At 60.0% G+C, this 23,099-nt stretch overlaps 8 protein-coding genes across 8 annotated transcripts; all 8 read right to left on the bottom strand.

The window, feature by feature from the left end:
* Positions 1–1,057: 1,057 nt before the first annotated feature.
* Positions 1,058–3,106, bottom strand: LMJF_26_2360 (putative SLY1 protein; the record flags this gene model as incomplete). Its single annotated transcript, XM_001684191.1, has 1 exon — positions 1,058–3,106. One exon carries the CDS (start codon positions 3,104–3,106, stop codon positions 1,058–1,060), a length of 2,049 nt encoding a protein of 682 aa, XP_001684243.1.
* A 1,123-nt stretch (positions 3,107–4,229) lies between these two features.
* On the bottom strand, positions 4,230–6,893 carry LMJF_26_2350 (conserved hypothetical protein; the record flags this gene model as incomplete). The annotated part of the gene is made up of 1 exon (XM_001684190.1): positions 4,230–6,893. One exon carries the CDS (start codon positions 6,891–6,893, stop codon positions 4,230–4,232), a length of 2,664 nt encoding a protein of 887 aa, XP_001684242.1.
* Positions 6,894–8,089: 1,196 nt separating this feature from the next.
* On the bottom strand, positions 8,090–8,473 carry LMJF_26_2340 (putative 60S ribosomal protein L35; the record flags this gene model as incomplete). Its single annotated transcript, XM_001684189.1, has 1 exon — positions 8,090–8,473. One exon carries the CDS (start codon positions 8,471–8,473, stop codon positions 8,090–8,092), a length of 384 nt encoding a protein of 127 aa, XP_001684241.1.
* A 1,267-nt stretch (positions 8,474–9,740) lies between these two features.
* On the bottom strand, positions 9,741–10,124 carry LMJF_26_2330 (putative 60S ribosomal protein L35; the record flags this gene model as incomplete). Its single annotated transcript, XM_001684188.1, has 1 exon — positions 9,741–10,124. One exon carries the CDS (start codon positions 10,122–10,124, stop codon positions 9,741–9,743), a length of 384 nt encoding a protein of 127 aa, XP_001684240.1.
* A 1,237-nt stretch (positions 10,125–11,361) lies between these two features.
* On the bottom strand, positions 11,362–13,554 carry LMJF_26_2320 (conserved hypothetical protein; the record flags this gene model as incomplete). Its single annotated transcript, XM_001684187.1, has 1 exon — positions 11,362–13,554. The coding sequence occupies one exon, from the start codon at positions 13,552–13,554 to the stop codon at positions 11,362–11,364; it is 2,193 nt and encodes a 730-aa protein (XP_001684239.1).
* A 1,124-nt stretch (positions 13,555–14,678) lies between these two features.
* On the bottom strand, positions 14,679–15,524 carry LMJF_26_2310 (conserved hypothetical protein; the record flags this gene model as incomplete). Its single annotated transcript, XM_001684186.1, has 1 exon — positions 14,679–15,524. The coding sequence occupies one exon, from the start codon at positions 15,522–15,524 to the stop codon at positions 14,679–14,681; it is 846 nt and encodes a 281-aa protein (XP_001684238.1).
* A 1,870-nt stretch (positions 15,525–17,394) lies between these two features.
* Positions 17,395–17,757, bottom strand: LMJF_26_2305 (conserved hypothetical protein; the record flags this gene model as incomplete). The annotated part of the gene is made up of 1 exon (XM_001684185.1): positions 17,395–17,757. One exon carries the CDS (start codon positions 17,755–17,757, stop codon positions 17,395–17,397), a length of 363 nt encoding a protein of 120 aa, XP_001684237.1.
* Positions 17,758–19,031: 1,274 nt separating this feature from the next.
* On the bottom strand, positions 19,032–22,760 carry LMJF_26_2300 (conserved hypothetical protein; the record flags this gene model as incomplete). Its single annotated transcript, XM_001684184.1, has 1 exon — positions 19,032–22,760. One exon carries the CDS (start codon positions 22,758–22,760, stop codon positions 19,032–19,034), a length of 3,729 nt encoding a protein of 1,242 aa, XP_001684236.1.
* Between the last annotated feature and the right edge of the window lie 339 nt (positions 22,761–23,099).

The following is a 23,099-nucleotide window of genomic DNA, read 5'->3' as shown; positions in this document are numbered from 1 at the left end:
CGCTCTCTCTCGCTCTCTCGCTCTCTCTCGCTCTCTCGCCCTGTGTGTCGCCCTGTATATCCTCCTTTTCTGTCTGTTGTGTTTCCCTCTCAAAATTCTGATGCACGTATGTACGTGTGCGGGTGGGTGTGTATCGCGTCTTCTCTCCGCTCTCCGATGGTGTCCTCTGTTGCTGTCGGGATGTGTGCGAGGGGGTCGAGGTGGAAGCAGTCGACAAGAGTGATGGAAATAGAGAGAGAAGGCGAGATATTGTGCGTGCTGCGCTGTACGTGAATGAGACTGCGGGTTGTGTGTGTGTGTGTGTGGGGGGGGGGGGGGGGGGGTGGCACATACGTTCTTGACGAACCATGACCACCCAGTTTGAGGAGGCGGACAAGAAGACGGAGGAGGAGGAGGACCAAACAAAGTTGTTGGGATGGAATTTGATCACAGAGAAAGATGTACGGGACAGGCGGCTGGCGAAGGAGGCGTGGAGCATCGAGTGCGAGACGGCGGCAGCGCCCATGCCGTCCTAGGTATGCCCATGACACGCCTTTACTCTGGAGAGAAAGGAAGCCACGCTCCTGTGCGCGCACTCCCTACAAGCACGCTACGCTCCCCATCGTGCGGCGACGGCAGAGCGCGAGGCGAGGAGGAGGGGTTCAGCCGTGGGCTGATGCCGCGGTGAAGGCGGTCGCGTTCATTTGGGGAGAACACGGTATATAAAACACAGCACCCCACTACTGCCGCGTGAGAAGCACACACACACACACACACGCACACGTGTGTGCAGGTCGGCGTGCAAGCACGAGGAGGAGGAGGAAGAGGAGGGTATGGGGCGCGTGTGAGAGGGGAACGAGATGCCCAACGGTGTCCCTCGCCACGTTGGCCCAAGTGAGGGCAAAGACGACAGACAAGGGGAAAAGGGGGCGAACAGGCTTAAAACAAGAGTCGATGCGCGTGGGCACATGCAACACGATTGGCAGCATCCGCAACCACACACCGCAAGGCCAGCGTAAGCCTACATGATGGCAACACCATCGATACAGGCACACACCAGAGCATATGCAGTAAGCCCTTACGGGTTCTGCGATGCACCCAAGATGGTTAGCTGCCGGAGCATGTCCTCGCCAGAGACCACCGATGTACAGCCATACATCACCGACTTGCGCGGCTTGCTCGCCTCCCACGCCTTTAAGTTGTCGTACTCCGCCACGCTGCCACCACCGAGGGCAAACACGATCGCTTGCGAGAAGACGGCTTCGCGCAGGTCCACCGGCTTCTTCGTGCGGGGGTCGTACGCTTCGACGGTTTCAAGCAGCTTGGCGCGCAGGCTACCGGATGGGCCGCTGCTGCCACCAGGAAGTGCACTCGTCGGGCTGCTGTATGAGCCGCCCACACCGCTCGCACCACCGCTGCTCGCCGAACCTGGCGCACCGCCATGTCCGTCCTGCATGAGTGCGTCCACCAGCTTCGTGAGCGGCAGCATCGTCTCTGTCTTGCTCCCCAGCGAGCTCGCAATGTTCTTGGCGATCTGCTGCGCAAAACCCCAGCCGAAGCCCTGACTGGGGTTCGGCTGCGCCGCGCTGGGGCTCTGCGTCGTCAGGGACCAGTTCCGCAGGTGCTTCAGATACGCAAGAGCCGGGAAGCCGGCGGCCCCTTCGCTGACGGCGCCCTCGTGGCTCTGCACGTAGCGTGCCTCCTCTTCGCTGGCGCACATCAGGTATGCGATGAGGTACAACCGTTGTCTGTCCTCTGTGGTGCCGAGGCCGTTGGTCAGCAGGTTGTGAAACTCCTGCTCGTCGAGTCCCTCCTGTTGAAGCACGGCAAGCTCGACACCGTGGTAGTGGTCCAGGTGCCTCGAGCGAATCTTGCTGAGGATACTGAAGGCAAGCTTTGTGTGGGCATCGAGGCAGCGCTTCCGCTCCGCCAGCGCCGGCGCGTTCGCCAGCAGCTTCGACATGTCGTTTCCGTCGCTCCCGTCGCCCATCATGCCACCGGCACCGCCGGGTGTCTCCTGCGCCAGCGCGGCGTACTCCTCCTTGTAGCGGCGCAGCGCCGCTTCGATGTTGCCGCCGACAGTGCCAAACTCGAGGTTGGCGTTCTCGCGGTAGACCTCGTCCTTGTCAGGATCTACCTCAAGTATCTCGTCCTTCCCGTCCGGAGTGGTGATGGTGCACTTGTTCAGCTTCATGCCGCCGATCTCGACGAGGAGGCCGCGGTACGTAAAGAGGTGGTGCAGCGCCGTTGCGAGGTCGCTGGAGCGATCGACGAGAAGAAGCAGCGGCCGCCCCAGCACTGAGGAAGGCGCCGGTGTCAGCTGTCGGTCGTTCAGCGCGTCGTTCAGCCGCACGGAGAGCCGTCGAGCGACCTCCGCCGTGGCACCGGAGCGGGAGTGCACCAGGATGGGCAGCACCTGCAGTGACAGACACACGTGCGAGATGCCCAGGACGACCTGATCGAGGTGCGCCTCTATTTCTTCATCCTTGGTGCTTGTCGTGTTAAGCAGTCGGAAGGAGTTGTTCAGCATGAGGGAGAAGAGGTCGTTCTCCAAGGCCACGTAGCTCAGCGTGCGGTCGTACACGTGGATGTGCCGAATGGACTCTAGTGGCGAGGCGCTGAGCTGCTGCGCCAGCAACTCCAGCTGCGGTCGCGGAATCTGCGTGGTGAAGTTGAGGTAGACCCACTCATACAGGCTCTGCGCGCAGTCCTTCGCGATGCGGGTGATGTTCTCCTCCGTCGGCGCGCAAAAGTAGATGGCCGGGGCCCCCGGCACCGGGTCACGCTCCGTGGCGATGTGCAGGTACAGGGTGACGCCAAGTTCGCGCAGTTGGCCGACCTTTAGTAGCGGCGCAATGATGTCGCGGCCCCAGTCGTCAAAGATGAGAAGACGCCACGTTGTGATGATCGGCTCAGAAGATGCGGCGGCGGCGGTCGAGTAGGGCTCTGCCACCATATTGCCCTGCGCGTCCAGCGGCACGGCCATCCTGATCATCTCCGCCAGCACAGCCTCCTGGCGCTGACGAAGCCAGTGCTGACTCGGTGTCGGCCGCGCTGCGACCGCGCCGGGTGTGCCGGCGAAGACGCCGCCGGGTGGGCGAGCCGACGGGCCGCCGGCACCTCTCATGAGAGAGCTGGATGTAGTGAACATTGCCAGTCAGTGACTGCGGACTAGAAAACCAAAGTTCGAGGGACAAAGACGACGACCGCGGGCGATAAGGACAGGAGGGGAGCAAGCGTGAGGTAATCCGAGATCGAACGAGGTGCGGGACACCGGGGGTGGCGGAGCTGTCGATGATGCTGATGGCGGTCGCAGGGTTAGGAGTTGTAGGGGGTGGAGGTGGGGGCGAAGGGCTGATGGCGGCAAGCACTGCTGTTCGACCTACCAGCGGGCGCACGCACACGCTCAAGTTTAGAGAGAAGGTAGAGGCGGTAAAGCGTGCCGAAAGCACACGTATGCCCCACCACCACCGCCGGAGCACCGAGGGGGGAAGGGGGAGGAGGAGGAGGAGGAGGGGGGTCAATGTACCCGGCACAGCGATGATTTCCTTTTCACCCTCCTGCGTGCGTGTGTGTGTGTGTGTGTGTGCGTGTTGCCGTCGTCGGCGCAGTGGCACCGTGATGTGTGCTGGTGTGCTTTGGGGACAAGTGAAAGGATCGAGAGACGCATGCAGCAGCAACGAAGATGAGGGGAATGCAACGCGCGCCAGTGTGCAACGGAGCAGACACGTGAGAGACAGGGAGTGGTGGCGGCGCAACCGGGATTTCCGTGCAGACTTGCACAGTGGCGGAGGAGGAGCAGAAAGGGAGAAGGCAATGGTGCACAGGCTGAAGGCATCCCCAGACACACACACACACACACACGCACACTCATCACCACCACTCGAACCGCGCAGAAGAAGCTCCACAGGCTCGGCGAATGTCAGGCCCAACCGGCGTAGCCAAAACTCCTGCCGGCGGTGGCAGCGCGCACCTCTGCAGCCTCTCTTTCCGCTGATTCTATTCGCTCGAGGAAACAAGAGGTGATGGCTATGAGAAGGGGGAAGGGAAGAGCGAGAAAGCAGGCGTGAACAACAGACACCGCAGCAGCAGCAGCAGCGCGTGTCGCGCAGGGAGCAGGCGCTCCATTTTTTGTGCTTCGCGTTACACCTGCATGTACGCGCATGCGGAAAAGGGTGAAGACGCGCTTGCTCTGCCATCTTCGCGGTTCCGCCGACGCTTGTCGACTCGCCTTTCGCCGTCCTCCACCGTCAAGGGAAGTTAATGTCCCAGAACTGGCGTGGTGTGTTCTGCGAGAGAGGCGGCGAAGGGGACAGCAGCACGCCATCGCACTCGGTGTCAGCTCCGAGGCATCGCGGAGGGGTCTGTGAAGATGTAGTCGGCAGTGGGCTACATGCTGCACGCACAGCGCTGAACACCTGCTCTGTCCGCACAATGTCCTGGATCCGCTGCTCACGGGTTCGCACGTAGCCACAGGGAACGTGCTCCCCCTCGAACATTGTGCGTTGATGGCCGTCACTCTCGGTGCGGCGTGCCGTCGCCGATCTCCGATGTCGGTCATTGGCAGTTTCTTCGCACATCGGTCGGCCCAACCCAGCGACAGCGCTCAACGACACATCCTTGCCAAGAGATGGCAAACCCGCCAACGGCATTGCCGCAAGGACCTCATCATTCACGTCGATGCGTCCCCACTCGTCACCCCTCCCCCGTCTCCGCTTGCACACGCCACGGTGCGTCGGCTGACCTTCTGCAGGCGATGCATTCACCTTACCCGTCGCACCGGTGTCCTTGCCGCCACGATGTGCACGCCGCGCCGTGGGCCGCTTTAAACGGAGCGACGACGACGATGACGATGACGATGGGCGTGGAAGGGCAGTGATGGTGGCAAGTATGTCTGTGGCAGTCACCACGCGCGTCGGCGTCCGTGGCAGTGGCATATCGCGCGCGGCGCTCACCGTTTGTGGTGCTTCCTTACAGCTTCTGTCCCCCATGTGCATCGATGACGAAGCCGCCACCCTTCCGCGCTTCTCCGAATGGGGAGCTCTTGCTGACTCGGCATCCGACTCGTCATGGTCACTGCCAAAGGCCAGACAACGACGAAGGGACGGCGCTGAGGTAGTTGGACTTGACATGGTGAAGAAAACGGAAGTCACATCGGCCCCTGTAGAAGCGCTACCACCGTTGCCCATGGCAGGGAAGCATGATGAAAGCTCGGCATCGACTTCAGCACGGCGATGCGTCTTGGCCGGCGGCGGCCTGGGAAAGTACATCCCCTCCTCGTCTGCGTCGCCAAAGGTCGAGGTAGGGGTGGCGCTACGTGGCTGAGAGAGTCGGTGCGGCGACGACTTCAACGTCGGCGGTGTGGGGGTGTCCTGAGAGCGCTGTTCATCGGGAGCAGCGCGGTTGCTGCTCTCCCACGCGGTAACCGCGGAGGTTCGGTGAGCTGAAAGCGAAGGAATGCATGGAAACAAAGTGCTGCAAGGCCCAACCTTCACCACAGTTGGTGAGGACCCGCATGTCAGCACCGTCGCAAAGCTTGGCGATACTGCTGGCGTGTATGACGCTAGCGCAGCCTCATCAGCCTCTTCACGATGGTGGCCGCCCTCCACCTCCTCCCTCAACTCGTCCCGCTCTTCGTTCACGGCGGACTCCGCGCATGAGTCTTCCACATAGGCTGGTGAAAACTTTGGCAACGCCAACGTCAGCGCCACGGCACCCTCGCCCCTTTTCGTGTCTGCAAACCTATCGGCCAAGCCACACACATGAGATGATGGCGGCGAGTGGGGTACTCGTCTGCCCTGCGATGCGCTGCGGCTGTCCATGTTCATTGCGGCCATCGACGTTTCCGGATCACAAGAAGCAGTCGAGGCGTGCTGCTCGCGTGGGCTCACTGATCGCTGCGGTAGGGACGGCGGGCAGTACCGCAGCTCGCTGAAGAAACGCGTGCGCCGCTGCGTCTCGACTGCGCGACGATGCCGAGTATCTGGGTAGTTGGAAGCGCCTGCCCCGTTTTCGGCAACGCCGTGGGTACCTGGCGCGTCTGTGCTGTTGGTGTCGACAACTTCAGTGGTCCGCGAGCGGAGCACGGAAGGAGTCGCCTCGTATTGCTCAATGCTCTGAGGGTTTTCCGGTGTCGCAGTACTGGGAGTGCGCCCGCTGCTGGCGGCGGCATCACACGTGCCGCCCACGCCGCCGTCCTCCGGCTCACAAAAGTGCCGTGCAAGAGCGCGGCGCAGAGCCGCGTACTGCCCTCTCGCCGCTGCAGAGAGGCCTGCTGGCGGCATAGAAACGCACTGCATCGTGACGCGCGCCTCCGCTGGTGCGCGCGTCGCCTCTTCAATGCCAGTGGTTAAGGGGCAAGCAATCACGGCCGGCAGTGCAGCTCGAAATGTACCCTCGCTGGGCGGCGCACTGACGTCCTCAGCGTCGCCGCTCCCCTGTGCCGCCGTCGCTGCCGCACCCGCGGCAGCCAACGCGTTAGGCAGGCGCGCGACACCGACTAAGGCCTCCGTAAGAAGTCGCAAACGGAACAGCACGCTCAGCTCTGCCTCCTGCGCTTGCCGCAGTCGCGCCTCCGTGGCGCGCAGGGCCCGCAACGTGTCCATACCAGGCTGCAGAGGGGTCGGCAATGCACTGCGCATGTGAGCCTCATCAACGACGGCGCCGTGTTGGCGAGCAGCAGTGCCGTTTCCCAATGCACTCGGCACCGGCGATAGTGTCTCAGCAACAGCCTTGGCATGCTTTACAGTGTTGCTGTCAGCGCTGCGCGAGAAAAGGGAAGTCGAGAGCGGCACCTCCATCGAGGCCGGAACATCGTTGTCGTTCTCTTGGGGGTTCGACATGCCTGCAGGGAGAACAGGCAAGAACGAAAGATAAGAAACGCGAGGAAAGAAGCACTCAGTGCATGCGTGCATGTGTATGTGTGTGTGTGTGTGTGTCCGTTCGTTTCCGCGTAGGGCGGTACACCACCTGCCCCTGCCTCTCCTCTACGGTCCCTCCGCACTGCCACAGGTGCCACCGAAGGAGGGGAAAAGGGGCGGCGTATTTGTGGCGCCGGCGCAGGCCGCCCACTCAGTGTGCGAGGAATACGCCCAAAACCTTAAGCGGCGAAAAGCAGAGAGCCGACAAGGGGCAGGCAATACCACAAGCACGTGTCGTGCGTGAAAAGACGAAGAGTAGAAGAGCAGACGGCATGGCAGAAGCTCGAGGTGGCAGCGGGAGAGGCCAGAGAGAGAGAGAGAGGATCAACCGTGGCTTGCAATGGCGTGTGACCGCACAGCCGGCCACGCAGCTGGGAGAAGAGCAGCACGTAATCCGCGCGAGAGACACTGATCTTGCAGGCTTCCCATTGTCGAGCCCAAGGTTGCGAAACAAGCGGGGACCCACGTTGCCGGAGAGTGCTGCGTGGCATACACACAGAGAGAGGGAGGATACAGCCACACCGTCACTCTTCGCCTTCTCCCCCCCCCTCACCTCCCTCTCTCTGTGGTGATGATCGCTGATGACGATGTGGGGTCGTTTCACGTGCCTTCGCTTCGTTGTTCTGTTTCAGGTTTGGGATGTGTGTGGCGGTGGCGTCGACACGACGCAGAAATGAGAAGCGAGAAAACACACAACACACAAGAACAAAACAAAACAAAACAACAAACAAACAAAAAACAAAGCGCTGTCAGCCACGCAACGAAAAAGGCACCGTGGATGAGCCGTAACGAGGAACGCGCGCAGGAGAGCGAAGGCGTGGCCGGCGTGTGTGTGAGAGACGCCCCCCCCCATGCGCGTGCCGCACTCTGCCGATGCGGGGAGGAAGTCACCACGCCGACGTTGCGGTGGCGGGTAAAAGCATAGGTGCACACGGATGGGGAAAAAGAGGAGATCAACAGAGGCCGCGGCATCTGTGCGTCTGAGCATCAGCCAGCTCCCACCACCCCTTACCTCTAGGGCCATGGCTTTCTGCTGTCTCTTCATCCATCTTTACAGCACCTCATTCTGTGCACCGCGCTGACCGTCTTGTGCTTATCGTAAATCAGCGCTCTTCAGCACCGTCGCGGAGAGGCGGGCGCTCTCCATCCGTCCGCTGCAACCATAGCTTCTCTCACTTGACCCAGTAATCCTAGATCTTGACGGCGTACACGCGCTTGGGGAACTTGTGTGCCTGGCGCATCTGGCGCGACGTCTTGCGGTTCTTCTCGTTCTCCTTCAGCGCTAGGCGGCGGCGGTGCGTCAGCTTCGTGCGCAGCACCTTCGGCGTCTTGCAGCGCAGCTTTCGGTCCGCGTAGAACATCTTCAGGTTGCTGCGCTCGTTCTGGTTCAGCACGGTCAGAATGCGCGCAATGCTCTTGCGGATCGGGCGGATGCGGCCCAGGCGGGTCTCGGCACCGCCCGTCTGCTGCACCACGCGCAGCTGCGACAGCTCCTTCTTGTACTCCGTCAGCGTCTTGAGAAGATCATCCTTGCTCTTCTCGCGCAGATCCTTAATCTTCATGTGGTGGGACATGGTTCCGGGTGAGGTAACTCCAAGTACACACGCACACACGGTATTTCGGAACAGGGGAGAATGCTGCCAGGTGAGATGGCGGGGCACACACGGGAGAGAGATGACGGCGCTGTGTTGTGAACCAGCAGCGAAAAGAGGCAGCAATGCGATTGTAGAGGTGAGGCACGCGTCCCGCGCCATCCCCGGCGGCACAGGCACGAGCACAGCGATAAAGGGGCGGAAAAAAAAAAACGATGAAAGGAGAGAATGAAGAGAGACGAATACAAGTGAGCGTCACGTGTGCAGCTGGAACACTTCCAGTTTGCCTCCACTCTACATGCGGTCTCGCATGCACAAGGTCATCCTCAAAAGCAAGCGCGCGTGTCGCACATCATGTTCACTGCAACGACCCCCACATATCCAGTGCACTGATGGTGTACTGTTGAGCTCGCTCGCGCGTTGCATGGGCGACTACGGGCCACGCAGCCACGGCTGTCGATGCCCATTATAGAGGAGCTCGAGAATAAAGCTCGAGTGAAAGCGGGAACGTAATACGCCGCCGCTGATACACACATGCATACGCCCACAACGTGAGAGACACACACGAACTCCAGTCCCGCAGCGACCCCCCCCCTACCTAGTGACAAGTGGCGCATGGTGTGCGTGCGTCAACAATGGGGAGCAGCTGCGAGGCCGTGAGCAAGTGTCTGCGTACACCCACGGTTGTGTGGTCATTCATGCTGTTGGCGCGTTCTATTTTCTCGTCGTTGTCGCCGCGAAGGTGAAAGGAAATAGGAAAGAAGGAAATAAGAAAATAGGGCGAGGGAAGCCATGGGAAAGGAGTGCATGGCCAGCGATGCGGCAACCGTTCCGTCGACGCCGCGAAACCACCAAAGAGTCCTCAAGAAGCAAATACTCGTGTGGCAGTGTCAAGCGCGCCCATGACGCGAGCAAGCGAACATGTGATGGGGAGAGGAGGGGAGGGCGTTCGCAGAGGCAGCGAGTGGAGAGTGAACCGATGAAAGGAAGGCGGGGAAAAAAGAGGGGTCAGCGGCGATACAGCGTCAGCGATGAGACGCCCACCTCAACTCCCTCTCCGCCTCCCTCCCATCGTCCTTTCGCCCTCTTCGCACGCCGCACAGAAATACGCCGCGCCAGCCACATCCACCCCTTCACTACCGATCGGGCGGGAGCCTCCATAGTCAGCCTCCACAGCACATATCACCATTGCTGTGCGTTGATGCGCTGCACACACGCACACCCAAAAGTGTCGCTTCGCACGCGCACTTTAGATCTTGACGGCGTACACGCGCTTGGGGAACTTGTGTGCCTGGCGCATCTGGCGCGACGTCTTGCGGTTCTTCTCGTTCTCCTTCAGCGCTAGGCGGCGGCGGTGCGTCAGCTTCGTGCGCAGCACCTTCGGCGTCTTGCAGCGCAGCTTTCGGTCCGCGTAGAACATCTTCAGGTTGCTGCGCTCGTTCTGGTTCAGCACGGTCAGAATGCGCGCAATGCTCTTGCGGATCGGGCGGATGCGGCCCAGGCGGGTCTCGGCACCGCCCGTCTGCTGCACCACGCGCAGCTGCGACAGCTCCTTCTTGTACTCCGTCAGCGTCTTGAGAAGATCATCCTTGCTCTTCTCGCGCAGATCCTTAATCTTCATGTGGTGGGACATGGTTCCGGGTGAGGTAACTCGAACCGAGTGAAGTGAGCGGAGAATCAACGAAGCTGAGGCAAAATCCCTGCTGTAACGTCGCAGGAGGAGAAAGAGGTGGTGGCGGTGGCGGGAAGCACATATATGCACGAGCAGACGACACCGATGCGCGTACACACGTTGACGCACATGTATGGATGTGATGTATCAGAAGAAGGTGGTGGGTAGGGCCGTAGGGGGTAAGGGGGCGGAGGAGAATGGCGGGTGAGATGGCGCACGTTAGGATAGAGAAAGAGGCAGAGAGAAGACATTCAGTACACTAAAAACAGAGAGATCGCATGGGGATAGTGATGGAGTCACCCACATGATCGTTGCACCACGCGCACACGCATACACGCGTACAGATACAGGGCGGGAGAGCGTGCACGGTGGGGAGACGAGTCCATTCCCTAGCGGTGAAGGCGGCGAGAGCGGTAACGCGCACTAGCCCAGGCGCCACACAGCAAGAGAAAGAGTAACAGCAAGAGGCACACAAAACATAAAGGCCTACTCAGAGGCATGTGTTGCGGAAATGGGGGGAGGGCGTCGTAGCGGTGCGTGTCCCCTTGCTGTGCTGCTGTCGGCAACGATTTCGCTGTCTGGGCCGCCTCGCTGGCGACCACAACTCTCAAGCGCCTTCACTTTTCGCTTGCTTCACTTCATGTACCCTTCACTACGCGGGAGCCAAGCGCCTCGCACACGGAGAGGCGAGGGCGAGGAAAGAGGAGAAGAGTAGCGCAGCAACGTGCCGGAACAGGGTGCGGCGTGGGGCGGCGCGGTGAGCGCGAATAAACACCAGCAAAGAAGGACAGAGAGAGAGAGATCGCGCCCCTGTGCGCGCGGGTGTGTGTTGTGTGAGTTGAGGAGGACAAGCCGCAGCAACGCGCACCTTTACACACACATAATCATCATCATCCACGCATAGGCGTCTATGTACATCAAGAAGAGGGAAAGGAGGCAAACATCGATGGAACAAAGCACATACATGCACACGACGCACGAAGGCACGCACACGCACCAGCCGTGCCCTCCGCAACACCACCGTCACCATTACTGGTGCAAACCACAACCACAACCACAACAAGCGAGAGGGACCGGGCGCGGTGGGGGGAGGGAATGCGAACACTTTGAACAAAAGAGTGAGATCGTGGACGGGGGGCGGACAACACGCCACCACAGCGCCGAAGAGGCTGCCGCGTAGACCGCAGCCTCGCCAGCCTCACAACTTTTTTACACCAAACTGCACGGCAACGGCCGCGATGGAGTTGGACTGGGTGGCATAGACTTTGTCGTACCCCGGCACCAGCGAGGCCGACGCTAGCGACGCAACTGCCGATCCGCCACGCACGCAGCCCGTCGTGGTGTACGGCAGGTTCGCGAACTGGTCACGAGAGCGATGGTACGGTGTCTGGGCGAGCGGCTGCAATTGCGCCAGGTGCGCCTCCACCGCCTTCTGCAGCGCCGTGATGCGCTCATCCCGCTCTTTCTCCTGGGCAGCGAAGAACGCCTCGAGGGACGCGCGCTGCTCCTCCGTCAGCTTATTCCACGAAGCCGGTCGACGAAGTGGCCTGGGCTCCGTGGCGGCGGCGAATGCCATACCCTCGACACCATGGCCCTCCTCGTCTGCGGCCTCGTCGGCGTCCCCGGGCCTCTCCGCCTCTTCCTCCTCCGCCTCCTCCTCCTCGTCTATGTCCGACTCCTCATCCGTCTCCTCCTCCGCTTCGTCCTCCTCGTCGTAGTCGTCGTTGTCCGAACGCTCCTCGGCCGCAGCGGCGCGTCGGGCCGCACGGCGTTCTTCGGCCGACTTTTTCTTGGCAGCCTTCTCCTTTGCCCGCTGAGCCTGGCGCGCCTTCGCCGCCACCTTCAGCTCCTTTGCCTCCATCGCCCTCATCGTGGCTGCAGCGGCCTTGGTGTACACCTTCACGCCATCCTTCAGCGTCCGCTGCACACTGCGCACCGCCTGCTGCACTTTCTGAAAGTTGTGTGCCGTGTGCCGGCACACCTCCTTCACAAGCAGGCGGTCCTTAAGGCCGTACACGTGGCCCTGCGCCGCGCCGATGAAGACCAGCGGCGCAGCGCCACCTTCATCTCCATCCAAGCCAGATGACGCACCGGAGCATGCTAAGGGCGTGTGCGGCAACTCCACCGTGCCGAGGGCGCTCTGGAACGGGACGGGGCGGCGCTCCGGTGCCTTCAGGGCAGACTTCCATGTGGCTCCCTTTGTCTGCTGCTGAAGAAAACGCAGCTTGGCGTCGAAGACTTCAGATTGCAGCGTGCTGCTTGCAGCCGTCGGAGAGCTGGCAGCGTCGACAGCAGCCTCTTCTCCAGAGCCATCCGTGGCGGCAGCGACAACAGCAGCACCGTCGGCGTCGCTCTCGGCAGCGGCTGCCACTCCCACCGTTTCCTCCATCACCTCCTCGGCTATCAGCCTGGATGGATCCAGCTCTTGGAAGACAATGCAGACGCTGCGACGCTGTTTACTGGACGGCCCCTCTGAGTCCTTGCGCTGCTGCTCTTCTTGCTGCTCTTTCTCCATCAAGTCCGCCTCCGCGGCGGCCTCCTGCAGATCAGGCAGCAGCCACACCTTCAGTGTGCCGTCTTCGGAGCACGATACGAGGCAGCTTGCACCGTTGCCACTGCCGTCGTCTTCGGCATCCGCGTAGACGAGTACATCTTTCTTCTCCAATGCTGGCGGCAATGCGTTGGAGGAGCCGAACGAGACGGGATTGACAGGGGCGCGCTTCGACCGCACCACCGGGATGCTGGACGGAACCGGTACCACGAACAATGCCGTGATGGTGCCTGTGTGCCCGCGCAGCTCACAGACTGGACGACCAGACTCCATATCCCAAACGTAGATGCGCCCGTCTGTGCCGCCGGTGAGGACGGTGCCGCTGTTGTTCCAGTCCAATGCAATCGCCGTCAGGGCACCGCCGTTGTGCGCCGGCCAGCTGGAGCGGCGATCGCCCTCCATCAACGTGAGAGAGCCGTTCTCGCCGCCGAGGAAAAGCCGCTGTTGGCCGGCTGCAGTGCCTTCGCCGCCATCCCGGATCATGGTACGCACAGGGAAGGGTAAAGTGCTCGTCTTTACAAGCGTCGCCCGCACCCTAAACGTGCCGGTGGACGGCGACGACGCAGCGTCCTCGACCTCTTCCAGCGTCCACCACTTCACGGTGCCGTCCAAAGAGCACGTGCACAGCTCAGCGGCTGAGACAGCTATGATGGCCGTGACCGCTCTGCGATGAGCGTAGAAAGACGCCGTCGGAATCCCGAGCTCGGCATCCTTCATGTCGTCATAGCGCTCCACTGTGCCGTCCTCGCGACCTACAAACAGCGGCACGAGTCCGCCGCCGGCATCCTCGGCGTCGCCGGTGTAGGCCGCCAAGCAGCGGATCGTCACGCGAGATGGCATGCGCGAGAAGCAGAAGTAGAGAGAGAGAGAGAGAGACGATCGATCGTGCTTACGTGTGCGTATGGGACGGCTGAATGCGCTGGGTGCGTATGAGATGCCGAAGGCAGGGAACACGTGAGGTGGTGGCCACTGTGGCTCTTCACATGTGCACCACGACAACGCCACAAGACCCACGCTGTTCTCTGTTGGGGAAGAGGGAGAGGAGGAGAAGGGGGGCACCTTTTCTTGAAGGAACTGCAACCACGTCTCGCGCGTCGTGTTGCTTTAATTTCCACCGAATGCCTTCCGTGGCCACATACAATATACTCGTGCACCTATTGCTGCGGTTTTCGCGAGGATGCACTCAGAGCCGTTCACTTCAGCCGGGGAAGGGGGGTTGTGGTGCGGTGGGCAGTAGTGGAGGTGTGCGCGTATGTGTGCGTGCGTGCGTGCGTGCGTGCGTGCGTGCGTGCGTGCGTGCGTGCGTGCGTGCGTGGGTGTGTGTGTGTGTACGTGAGGACACGCATAATGGGAAAGACAAGTCAGGAAGACAAGAAGATCGACTCGGTTAGTGGGGGAGAGGAGGGAATAGGAAAGCGATGGGGAGTAGCACGGCAGAGGAGGCTACATGAACGTGTGTACGCCTCTGTTTCGGCTACCCATTTTGACGAGTAGACACGAGCACCAGGGGGAGGAGGCACAATAGTGAAGAACCCTCTCGGAGATGGGCTCCACCCTCTCCACCATCTACCTCCTTGCCCTGATCTCGTCTGCATTGTTTAGTGACAAGGACGAAGACGAAGCGAAGGAGAGAGAAAGAGAGAAGGAAGACGACGATGCACTTGCCTCGCACCACGTTGTCCTGTCGTCTCCCTGCCACCACTCGACTCCAATGCTTCTCTGCCTCACCGCACCGCACCGTTCAGCTCAATGGGCCTCTTCGCCGCATCCGTTCACGTTCCTTCCTTGCTCCTCCTTAGTTTCGCGTTGTCTTCGGTTCTCGTGGGTCTTTACTCTTCCGTGTTCGCTCGGCAGACACACGCACACATAAAGAGAGAGAACGCACCGACACAGGGCGTGAATGCAAGCGACCGCCACAGCGGGTGCCCAACACTCTAACACGCACATGCAAAGACGTGCTTCTTTCAGTCGTTGTAACGAATCTTGCGGCACACACGGAACGGCGGCGGGCCGTCCTGCTCCTCGCTCGGCACCACAGGCAGATTCACGCGAGTCGGGCGGGCCAGCAGCTCCAGCCGCGACTGCAGCGCTGTCCGCTCCTTCGCCGTCAGCGGCCGCGGCCTCAACGTCAGTTCTGTGTACTTGCGAGGGTCGGCGTAGTAGTCGTACTGAGACACGAGCAGGCGCCGATTGTCGTCGTGCTCGATCGAAACCGACGGCGGCCGCCACCCTTTCTCTAGCTGCTTGCAGTAGTTGGCAACTGTGTCGACGTCAACGTTGCCGCGGTTGCTTCCAGAGGCCGAGGGGGCCGACCTCGGTGATGACCCTGTGATCGCGCGCGCAGAGGACGCTGGTAGACGGTGGTACTGGTAAACCGTCTCCTTCTTAACCTTCTCGACGTCCTTGTCAGTGCCGAAGATGCGGCGCAGCTCTGCCTCCCGTGCCCGGCGCACCTTCAGCGGCTCGTCGTATACGTGGTGGATGTGATGTGTCATCTCCTTGCTGGAGAGGAAGCGCGGCGTCTCCTCGGCGTCCGGGTACAGCTCCTGCTGCAGCGCCGCCCTGTGCTGCTGTCGGCGCAGCAACTCGCCTTGCACGCACCTGTTCAGGTACGCCTCCAGCTGTGCGGGGGAGCGGCGTGCGGACAGGGTTGGTGGGTACGCCTCCTCCATCGCACGTGCCTCTGCCCGCTTCTTGCGCTCCAACCCGCCATAGTAGAGCCGATTGACGGAGCTGTTCACCATACTCGGGGAGGCGTAGAAGTTGACAAAGGCCGCCGCCTGTTCGTTGCCGCGGTGTGGGTTGGGCATTCGACTCGCCAGTTGCCCCCCTCCCCTCCCCAGGCCTTCCACGAAGGCAGCGACACCTCCTGCGGAAGAGACGAAAGCCCAAAAAGGCAGAGACGGGAATGTCACGCGTCAGACTACCGCGTGCCTGTGGCGCTCGCGCGGCGTGTGCGTCTATTGATTTCTATCGGTGCGCGGTCTAGCAGGCTGCCACGGAGCCCTGAATTCGGGGGAAGGGAAGAGAAACGGGTGCTAATAATATATAGAAGGTACGTGGCTGTTTCTAAAGCTTGCACAACACAAGGGACGAGCAAACGCGAACATCAACGCACCAGAAGAGGCAGAATGGTTGTGGGCAGGCGGGCGGGCGGGCGGGGGAAAGGGAGCGGCGAGAAGGAAGAAGAAGGTGTGTACATGTGTGTGTGTGCGTGCGTGCTCTCTAGGCTTTGGGATCACCCTGCACCTCGGCCACCAAGGATAGCAGCAGCAGCAGGACGAGTAGCAGTATGGCGACCACGCTGTCACGGCGGAAGCCGAGAGAGTGAGAGGAGGGAGGGGGAGCGGTGATGGAGAAGACAATACAAAAAGAAGAAGTATGTGACGAGGAGGAATGAGAGAGCATCGACATAGAGAGATGCGTTCGCGGGGTTGTGCACATGTACACACACACACACACAAGCGCACAGGCACTCCCCAATTCCGTCAGTGGTTCGCTTGGAACAGGCACAGGAGCACACGGCGCCGTCGGGATGGAGGAAGGGAAGAAGTGTGAGGAGTTCAGGACTTACAGTAAGAAAAACGTGAAGAGAGGTGAGGGAAGGCCGCCGCGGCTGATGCAGCCCACTCCACCCCCCCCCCTCCTCTCCTGAAGTCCTGTAATTCTCTGCCAAACACACTAGCAAAACCTTCGAAAAGAGACCTTTAAGGTGCGCTTAACATCTCTTCATGTAGGAAGGGTCAGTGCACATTTCGGGCCTCCTCTTCCTCTCCCACCCACCCCGGTTGTTGTTGTCATCCATCGCTTCTCTCAGGTGAGGTTATTGTTTCAGCTAAAAAAAGGAGGCGAACAGTTACCCACAGTAGAGGCGAGAACCACACACACACACACACACGAGAGACGCACGGCAGAGTTAGGAGAATGGCCAAGGCAGACAGACACACACACACACACATGTACGCAAGCACACGGACGGCATCAACTGAGAAGCCAACACAGAAACGAGCATAACGCTCATAAAGACGGAACAAAAGAAAAGAGGAAAGGAAAGATGAATCTGTGATCTCATTCACGTCACCTCCACTCTCGGTTGCGTACACCTTGCCATCTGCCACCTGCCACCTGCCACGACCACCCACCCCCTTCTCTCTCTTCACTACTACCCCTCCAGTCTTCCTCCCTCCTGATGCAGGGCGTATACACACGCGCACATTCACTCGTACGCCGTCAGTCAGAAAAGGAAATCCGCTGGAGCGGAGCGGGCCTCCCTCTCATCGCCGTCTCTCTCCCTCTCGCGTCGCAGCAGGCACCGACACACCTCGCAACACTTGATAAGGAACACCACACAGAGGCGTGCGTTAGCGAGCCCCGAATCGACAGAGAGAGCACGGGGGGAGCGAAGAAGGAAAGAAAGGGGAACGGGACGGGACGGGACAGGCAGTTGGATGCAGAGAGATGCAAAACCGAACGAGAGAAAGAGAGAGACGGCAGAAAGACAATACGTTTAACATATAACGAAACCCTAAGAAACGACGAGAGAGAGAGAGAGCCGCTGCATCCATTGCCGATCAGCCCACTGACATCTCGCGTAGTCGCGCCTACACAAGCGCGCGCGTCGAGTGCTGTCCTTTGTTGCTGCTGCTTTCCTCCCAAACACAGATACACAAGGTGGCACCATCAACAGCAGCAGCAGTGAAGCATTGCAGCTGACCTTCCCAATATCGTGTTAACCATCACGTTTACACGGAAAATGCCCCATAATTCGAGCAATCGTGAAACCCCCAGCTGCAGCGGAGAAATACTCTCCAGGAGGGCCTTGAGCGACGCAGGGTCCTGCTCTCCAACTTCTAACGTTGGCATCGACTCTAGCGATCCCTGCGCGACAGCGTTCATCATACCACCGATAGAATGCGACAGTGACGGCGTCAGCGGCACAAGCACGGGCAGCATGCGAGCCGCCTGCACTGGTGAGCTGATGTGCAGTCGCGTGTACATGCAGCGCGGGATGGCCGTGCTGCTAAAAACACGGCGTCCAAGCATCGTCTGTATCACTGCCGTAAGAAAAGAACAAAGTAAGGGGTGGCAATCTGTGCGGATGACTCACCCACACTGGCTCGTGACGCAGTGGAGTGGAAAGGGCTGAGAGGGGTTTGGGTAAATGCGTAGGCGAGGCAGTCGCCGTTGATGATCTCTGCTGAAGCCCTCCAGCACACAGGCACCCACACACACACACACACACGTGCCAAGACAAGTTGATGGTGGTTGAGGGGGGCTTGAATGATCCACACAGCTGCGTCAGGACCGCCCACGCAAAAGAGGAGAAACAACAGGAAAAAGGCGAAAGGCCGTTCGGAAAGGAGGGAGAGGGGCATTCATGCACGCGCCCACCGCACCGCGTGCGATGCATAGTTGTGCCATTCGGAGAGGAGGAAAGGAGGAAGAGACGGGAGACGGCGTTGCATCTCTCTGAAGACGCACTTAGACGCGAATGCACTGGCACAGGACGGGAGCGTCATGCAATCAGTGAAAGCCAGGAGTGCCACCTTACCAGTGGTCTGCATCCCTCAGTGCGTCTCATTGCCTCCGCCCCCTCCCCCATCGATGGGCAAGGTCACTGTGGCAAAAAAAAAGGTGGGCAGAGAAGGGGAGAGAGAGAGCGGCGTCCGATGGAGCGAGCTCAACGGCAGCCCTTCTCTGCCCACCTCGTCTTCTCCCTCTCTGTACCCCAAAAATAGGACGAGAGAAAGAGACCAACACACAGCGCAGCAATGATTTGTCTTGATGGCGCAGGTAGAGGCAACGACAGCACTCGCAGTAGTAGGACGGGGCGGTAGGTGAGCGGCAGCAAGCAAAACATGTACAGTGAGCAGCCAGCACACACGCAGAAACGAAATCAAATCACGACCACGGCAGTGACAGTAAAGGAGAAGGAAGAGACACACAGCACAAGCAATTCGATCGCGGTGGTGGCGGCCGTGTCCTGGCGTGCGTCGGCCGTCCCTCAACTCCCTGAGTGCATGCCGACATACAAAACAAAAATGCGCCTCTGTGCTACTCATGGGAGAGGGGGGGGGGTAAGCAGGCACGTGCCAAATCTCAAGGGCGACCACCACACACACACACACACACAGACACACACACACACACACACACACACAGACGCCGAGAGAGAAAGAAGAAGAGGCAAGGCACAGTAAGGCCCACAAGACGCCTGCAGGCCCGCTCATGTGCGCAGGACTTTGTCCCTCAGCCCATACAGATGTCACCCCTTTTCTCTTATGCACGCGCTGAATGCATCCTCGTTCGCATCCTGCTCACATGACGGCATGGTCGGAGTCGGCGTCTGAGCCAGCGATGTGGTGCTCCAATATGTCCTGCAAGTTCGCCAAGCTTACCTTCTCTGCCAGCTGATTCGCCAGCCCCTCCTCGAGCCGCTGCACTTCGATCTGCATCTCCTCCTGAATGAGCTGATGAAGGCCGTTGAGCTTGTCGTGCACAGCGCTGACATCCTCCTTGCGTGCGAGGAGGCCGATCATCGAGGACCATATGTTCTCCAGTCGCTCCTCGAGAAGCGTCCGTGTGTAGTAGGTGGCGTGCATCGAGTCAACCACCTCCGCAACCCAGGCCGCTTTAGTATCATCGGAGGGCTTCTGTGCGCGGTCACCCGCCTCGAACAACTCGGCCGTCGTATCAACGGCCGAGTCCTTCACGTTAGCGCGCAGTTCGTCGATCTTTGTCTCCATGCCGCTCACGACAGTCTCGAGTTGGAGCGACAAGTCTCGCTGGTACGCCTGGTGTGCCGATCGGGCCCTTTCCAGCTCGCTGCGCAGCTCCGACTGCGCCTTCTCCAGGGCGTTGAGGTCGTCAAAAATAGAACGAAGTGACTTCTCCATGCTCTCGACGCGGTCGTAGCCCTCGAGCAGAGTCGAGATGCGCTCTTCAAGGGTGTGCTGCACCTCCTCCACGGCAGCTTGCAGCGCCGCTAAGCTCTCTGTGTTGGCGTGTGCATCTACCGCAGTGGCGTTGGATTCGGCAGCAGCCTTCAGCGCGTCCTGACAGCGGAGGACGGCAGCGGTCGCGGCAGCCTCAACCAAGGCCGGCTCTGCCTCACGCATCTCTGTGCGCAGCTGAGACGTCACAAAAGCGTGCATGTCCTCCTGCAAACGCCCCAGCTGCTGCTGCAGCAGACGCACATCCTGGTGGTGAGCGTCTCTCTCCACTTCACGGACGCGCGGAACACCACTGGAGCAGCAGCACGCGTTGCTAGTAAGCTGCTGCTGGACTGCGTCGAGTCGCTCATGGCACCGCGCCAGCTCATCAACGCAGTGTTTCACGGCCGCCGCGGCGGCAGCCGAGTCTGCGTCACCGGTTGGTGGGGACCCTCTGTTAGGAGGCGAGGAGAGTAGCTCCGAGACATCCCTCTCAATGGCAAGCAGCCTCTCTTCCACTGCGCGAAGCGCCGCCGCCGTTGCCTCACGGCGTGACGACTCCTCGGCGTCAAGGCGGCGACGGAGCTCTTCGTAGGCGGTGTGCACCGCTTCTCTGTGTAGCGCGTCGCAAGCGGGTGAAGACACGCCGTCCCTCACGCTTTGCCGTGCAGCAGCAGCAGCACACTCGCCTCGCACTGCTTCAAGATCGGCGTGCAGCGCTTGCAGTGTCCCTGTCTCTATTCGAGTCACCTGCGCGGAAAGGTGCTCTACCGTTTCCGTCAATCGGGCAACACTGACGCTCAGGCTCCTGCGAGAGACATCGGCGTTCATTCCAGAAGCAGCAGCAGCACCATTTTGCACACTCGCTGGTGACTCGACAGACAGCGCAGCTGCAGTTGGTGCCGCTGCTGCATCACGCGTCCACTTCTCCAGCCGCGTGTGCACCTCCGACAGCTGCTGTGTTGTCGAATTTTGGTGACGGGAAAGAGACTGCTCCGTGTGCAGCAAACCCTCCAGCGCCGCCGTCAGATCAGTGCCCAGCTTGAGCGCCATGCGCTGCTGGTCGTGCAGTTGTGCTTCCATCTCATGGGCACCGCGGGCAAGTTGGCTGCTCCGCTGGTCAACACTCATCACGTGCTCGCCGAGCTCCAGTAACCGACGCTTGAAGCCGTCTAGCGCCTCCTCGACCAGGAGAACACGCTGAAGCACGGAGTTCGTGGAGGAAAGGCTTCCGGCTTCAGTGTCCGTGCACCATCGGTCAGCGCGTGTTGACAGCGTCTGCAGGCCTAGCTCGATCCCCGCCACGCGGCGCTTCACAGCCTCCACCTCTACCAACGCTGGTGTCACTTCGCGCAATGCTGCATGCGACTGCAGCTGATGCGTCACTTCATCTCTCACTGTGCTCCGCATCTGATCCGTCTGCTGCGACATGATGGCCTGTGTATACTTGGCGCCGCCGTCCACCTTCGCAGTCAGCTCGTTGAGCTGCTGAGACACGCGCTCAAGTACAGGCGGCGACGCGTGCGGCTGTGAGTTCGGTGACACCGCCGCTGTTATCCTCTCCTCCACATCTTTCACAAAGGTCGACCGCCATGTTTCCCACGCCGCTGGAATATCGATGTTTGTGCAGCTCTCTGGTGCGGTTGCTTGCGCTGGTGAAGCAGCGGGCGCTGGAGGGGGTGCCACAGCGACGCCGCACCCCTTCTGAAGCTCCTCCACAGCGACCGAGAGATTATGCACAATTTCGCACAAGGATGTCACTTGCCGCTCCTGCTTTTCACGCTGTTGTGACGCGTAGCCCACCATTGTGCCGATGCGGCCCAGCTCGCTATGCAGCCAATCATTATCTTCCATTTGCTCCGCCCGCATCGTCTTGATGGAAGTGGCGAGCTGCTGCACCTGTGCCTGAAAGGTCGCCACGGTGTCTGCTAACGAGGTCCTGATTGCCTCAAGCGCGTCCTGCGTCTGTCGTCGCTCCTTCTGATGGTCGCGGCGAGCCACCAAGGTGGAACCAAGCTGCTCCACCTCCGTCTCCACACTATCAAGACGCGCAGAAATGTCTTTCATCTGCTTCACGGCACGCTGCGTGAGAGCATCCGCCTCGTGGCTTGCAGTTGCCAGCTGCTCCGTCAGGCGCCGCTGCTGTTCCTTTACGGTGCGCAACTCCTCTGTCAATTCGTGATAGCGCTGCTGCGTTTCAGCCTGGTCCTCCTTGACAAGACCTCGAAGCTCAGCGTAGAGAGATTTGGCTTCCTCTCGTGATCTGGACTCGCTCCCAAGACAGGTATCCTCTGTACCCTTCATACGCACCTCCAGCTCGGCGTGCTGCGCAACGCACAGACACTCGAGCTTCTCCACCGTACTAAAGCACGATGTGAGACGTTCTCTGCTCGCCTTTTGATCCGCCTCCACAATCTGCGATAACTCCTCGCATATACCGCGAATTCTGCGACTTTCCTCCTTTTGAGAACTGGAAGCTTCTCGGAGAAGCCCGATGCTCTTCTCCAGGCTTCTTTGCTGCGCACTGTAGACGTCCAGCTCACCCTTGAGCACTTTCTGCACGTCTGTGACAACCGCCAACGCCGCTGAGTCAACCAGCGATTCAGTGGATCTCAGACCGACCGTGCAAGCGTCAACGTGATCCTTGAGTAGTCTCTCCGTTGCCTCCACTTTGGTGGTCAGGCAAGTGACAAGTCCTTTCAACTCATCAAAGCCGCTGCCGGTACTGATGGAGGAGAGGGCTGACTTCGATAGCTCTTCAACATGTTCAGAAAGATGCTGCATTTTGTCGTCAAGTTTATCTGCCTTTTTGCGCAGATAGTGAATCTGCTCTGTGTGCCGCTTCTCAGTGGAGTCGTGGGCGACTCTTGAAGCGTGGTGATTCAGTGACATTATGTTACGTGCGTTGTCAATTTCTAGATCCGCCTGCTTTTGCATCACTCGACGGAGTAGCAGATTTGTCTCTTTCTGCTCTTGACGTAGCATCTCCACCACGGCACGGGATGCTTGCGCTTCGTCATTGAGCTGTTTCATAAACTCGCGTACCACAAATGGGATATTTACCCATTCGTCGGCGTCGTCCAGAAGGACGCAGCGACCCTCGTAGCCTATCATGGTTCTATGAACAGTGTACGGCCTATGTGTTGGCGTCTCCTCTCAGACGTTGCTCGGCTTCTCTCAGCCTTCGCGATAGTGCTGCCTGATCAAGTGCACGTGATGACCGGCAAGCAGCACAAAAAGAATGGAAGGAGGATCAAGCAACGTGCCTGTTCTTGCTGCCTTCTTCGCCTGCGAAGTTCTCTATAGCAGCGGCTGCACAGTGAATAGCAATAACAGGATCAGGAAAGGAATAATGAGGGTGCATACACGCACGCCTGGACCTCTCGCACGCGCGTCAAAGTCCAAGCGTGAGGGAAAACGACGAGAGAAGAGATCCTGACGGATTGAAAGGCC

Source organism: Leishmania major, chromosome 26 (assembly GCF_000002725.2).
Source record: "Leishmania major strain Friedlin complete genome, chromosome 26".
Taxonomy (NCBI): Eukaryota; Euglenozoa; class Kinetoplastea; order Trypanosomatida; family Trypanosomatidae; genus Leishmania; species Leishmania major.
The sequence above is the reverse complement of the archived record's forward strand: the minus strand, read 5'-3'. Positions and strand labels throughout refer to the sequence as shown.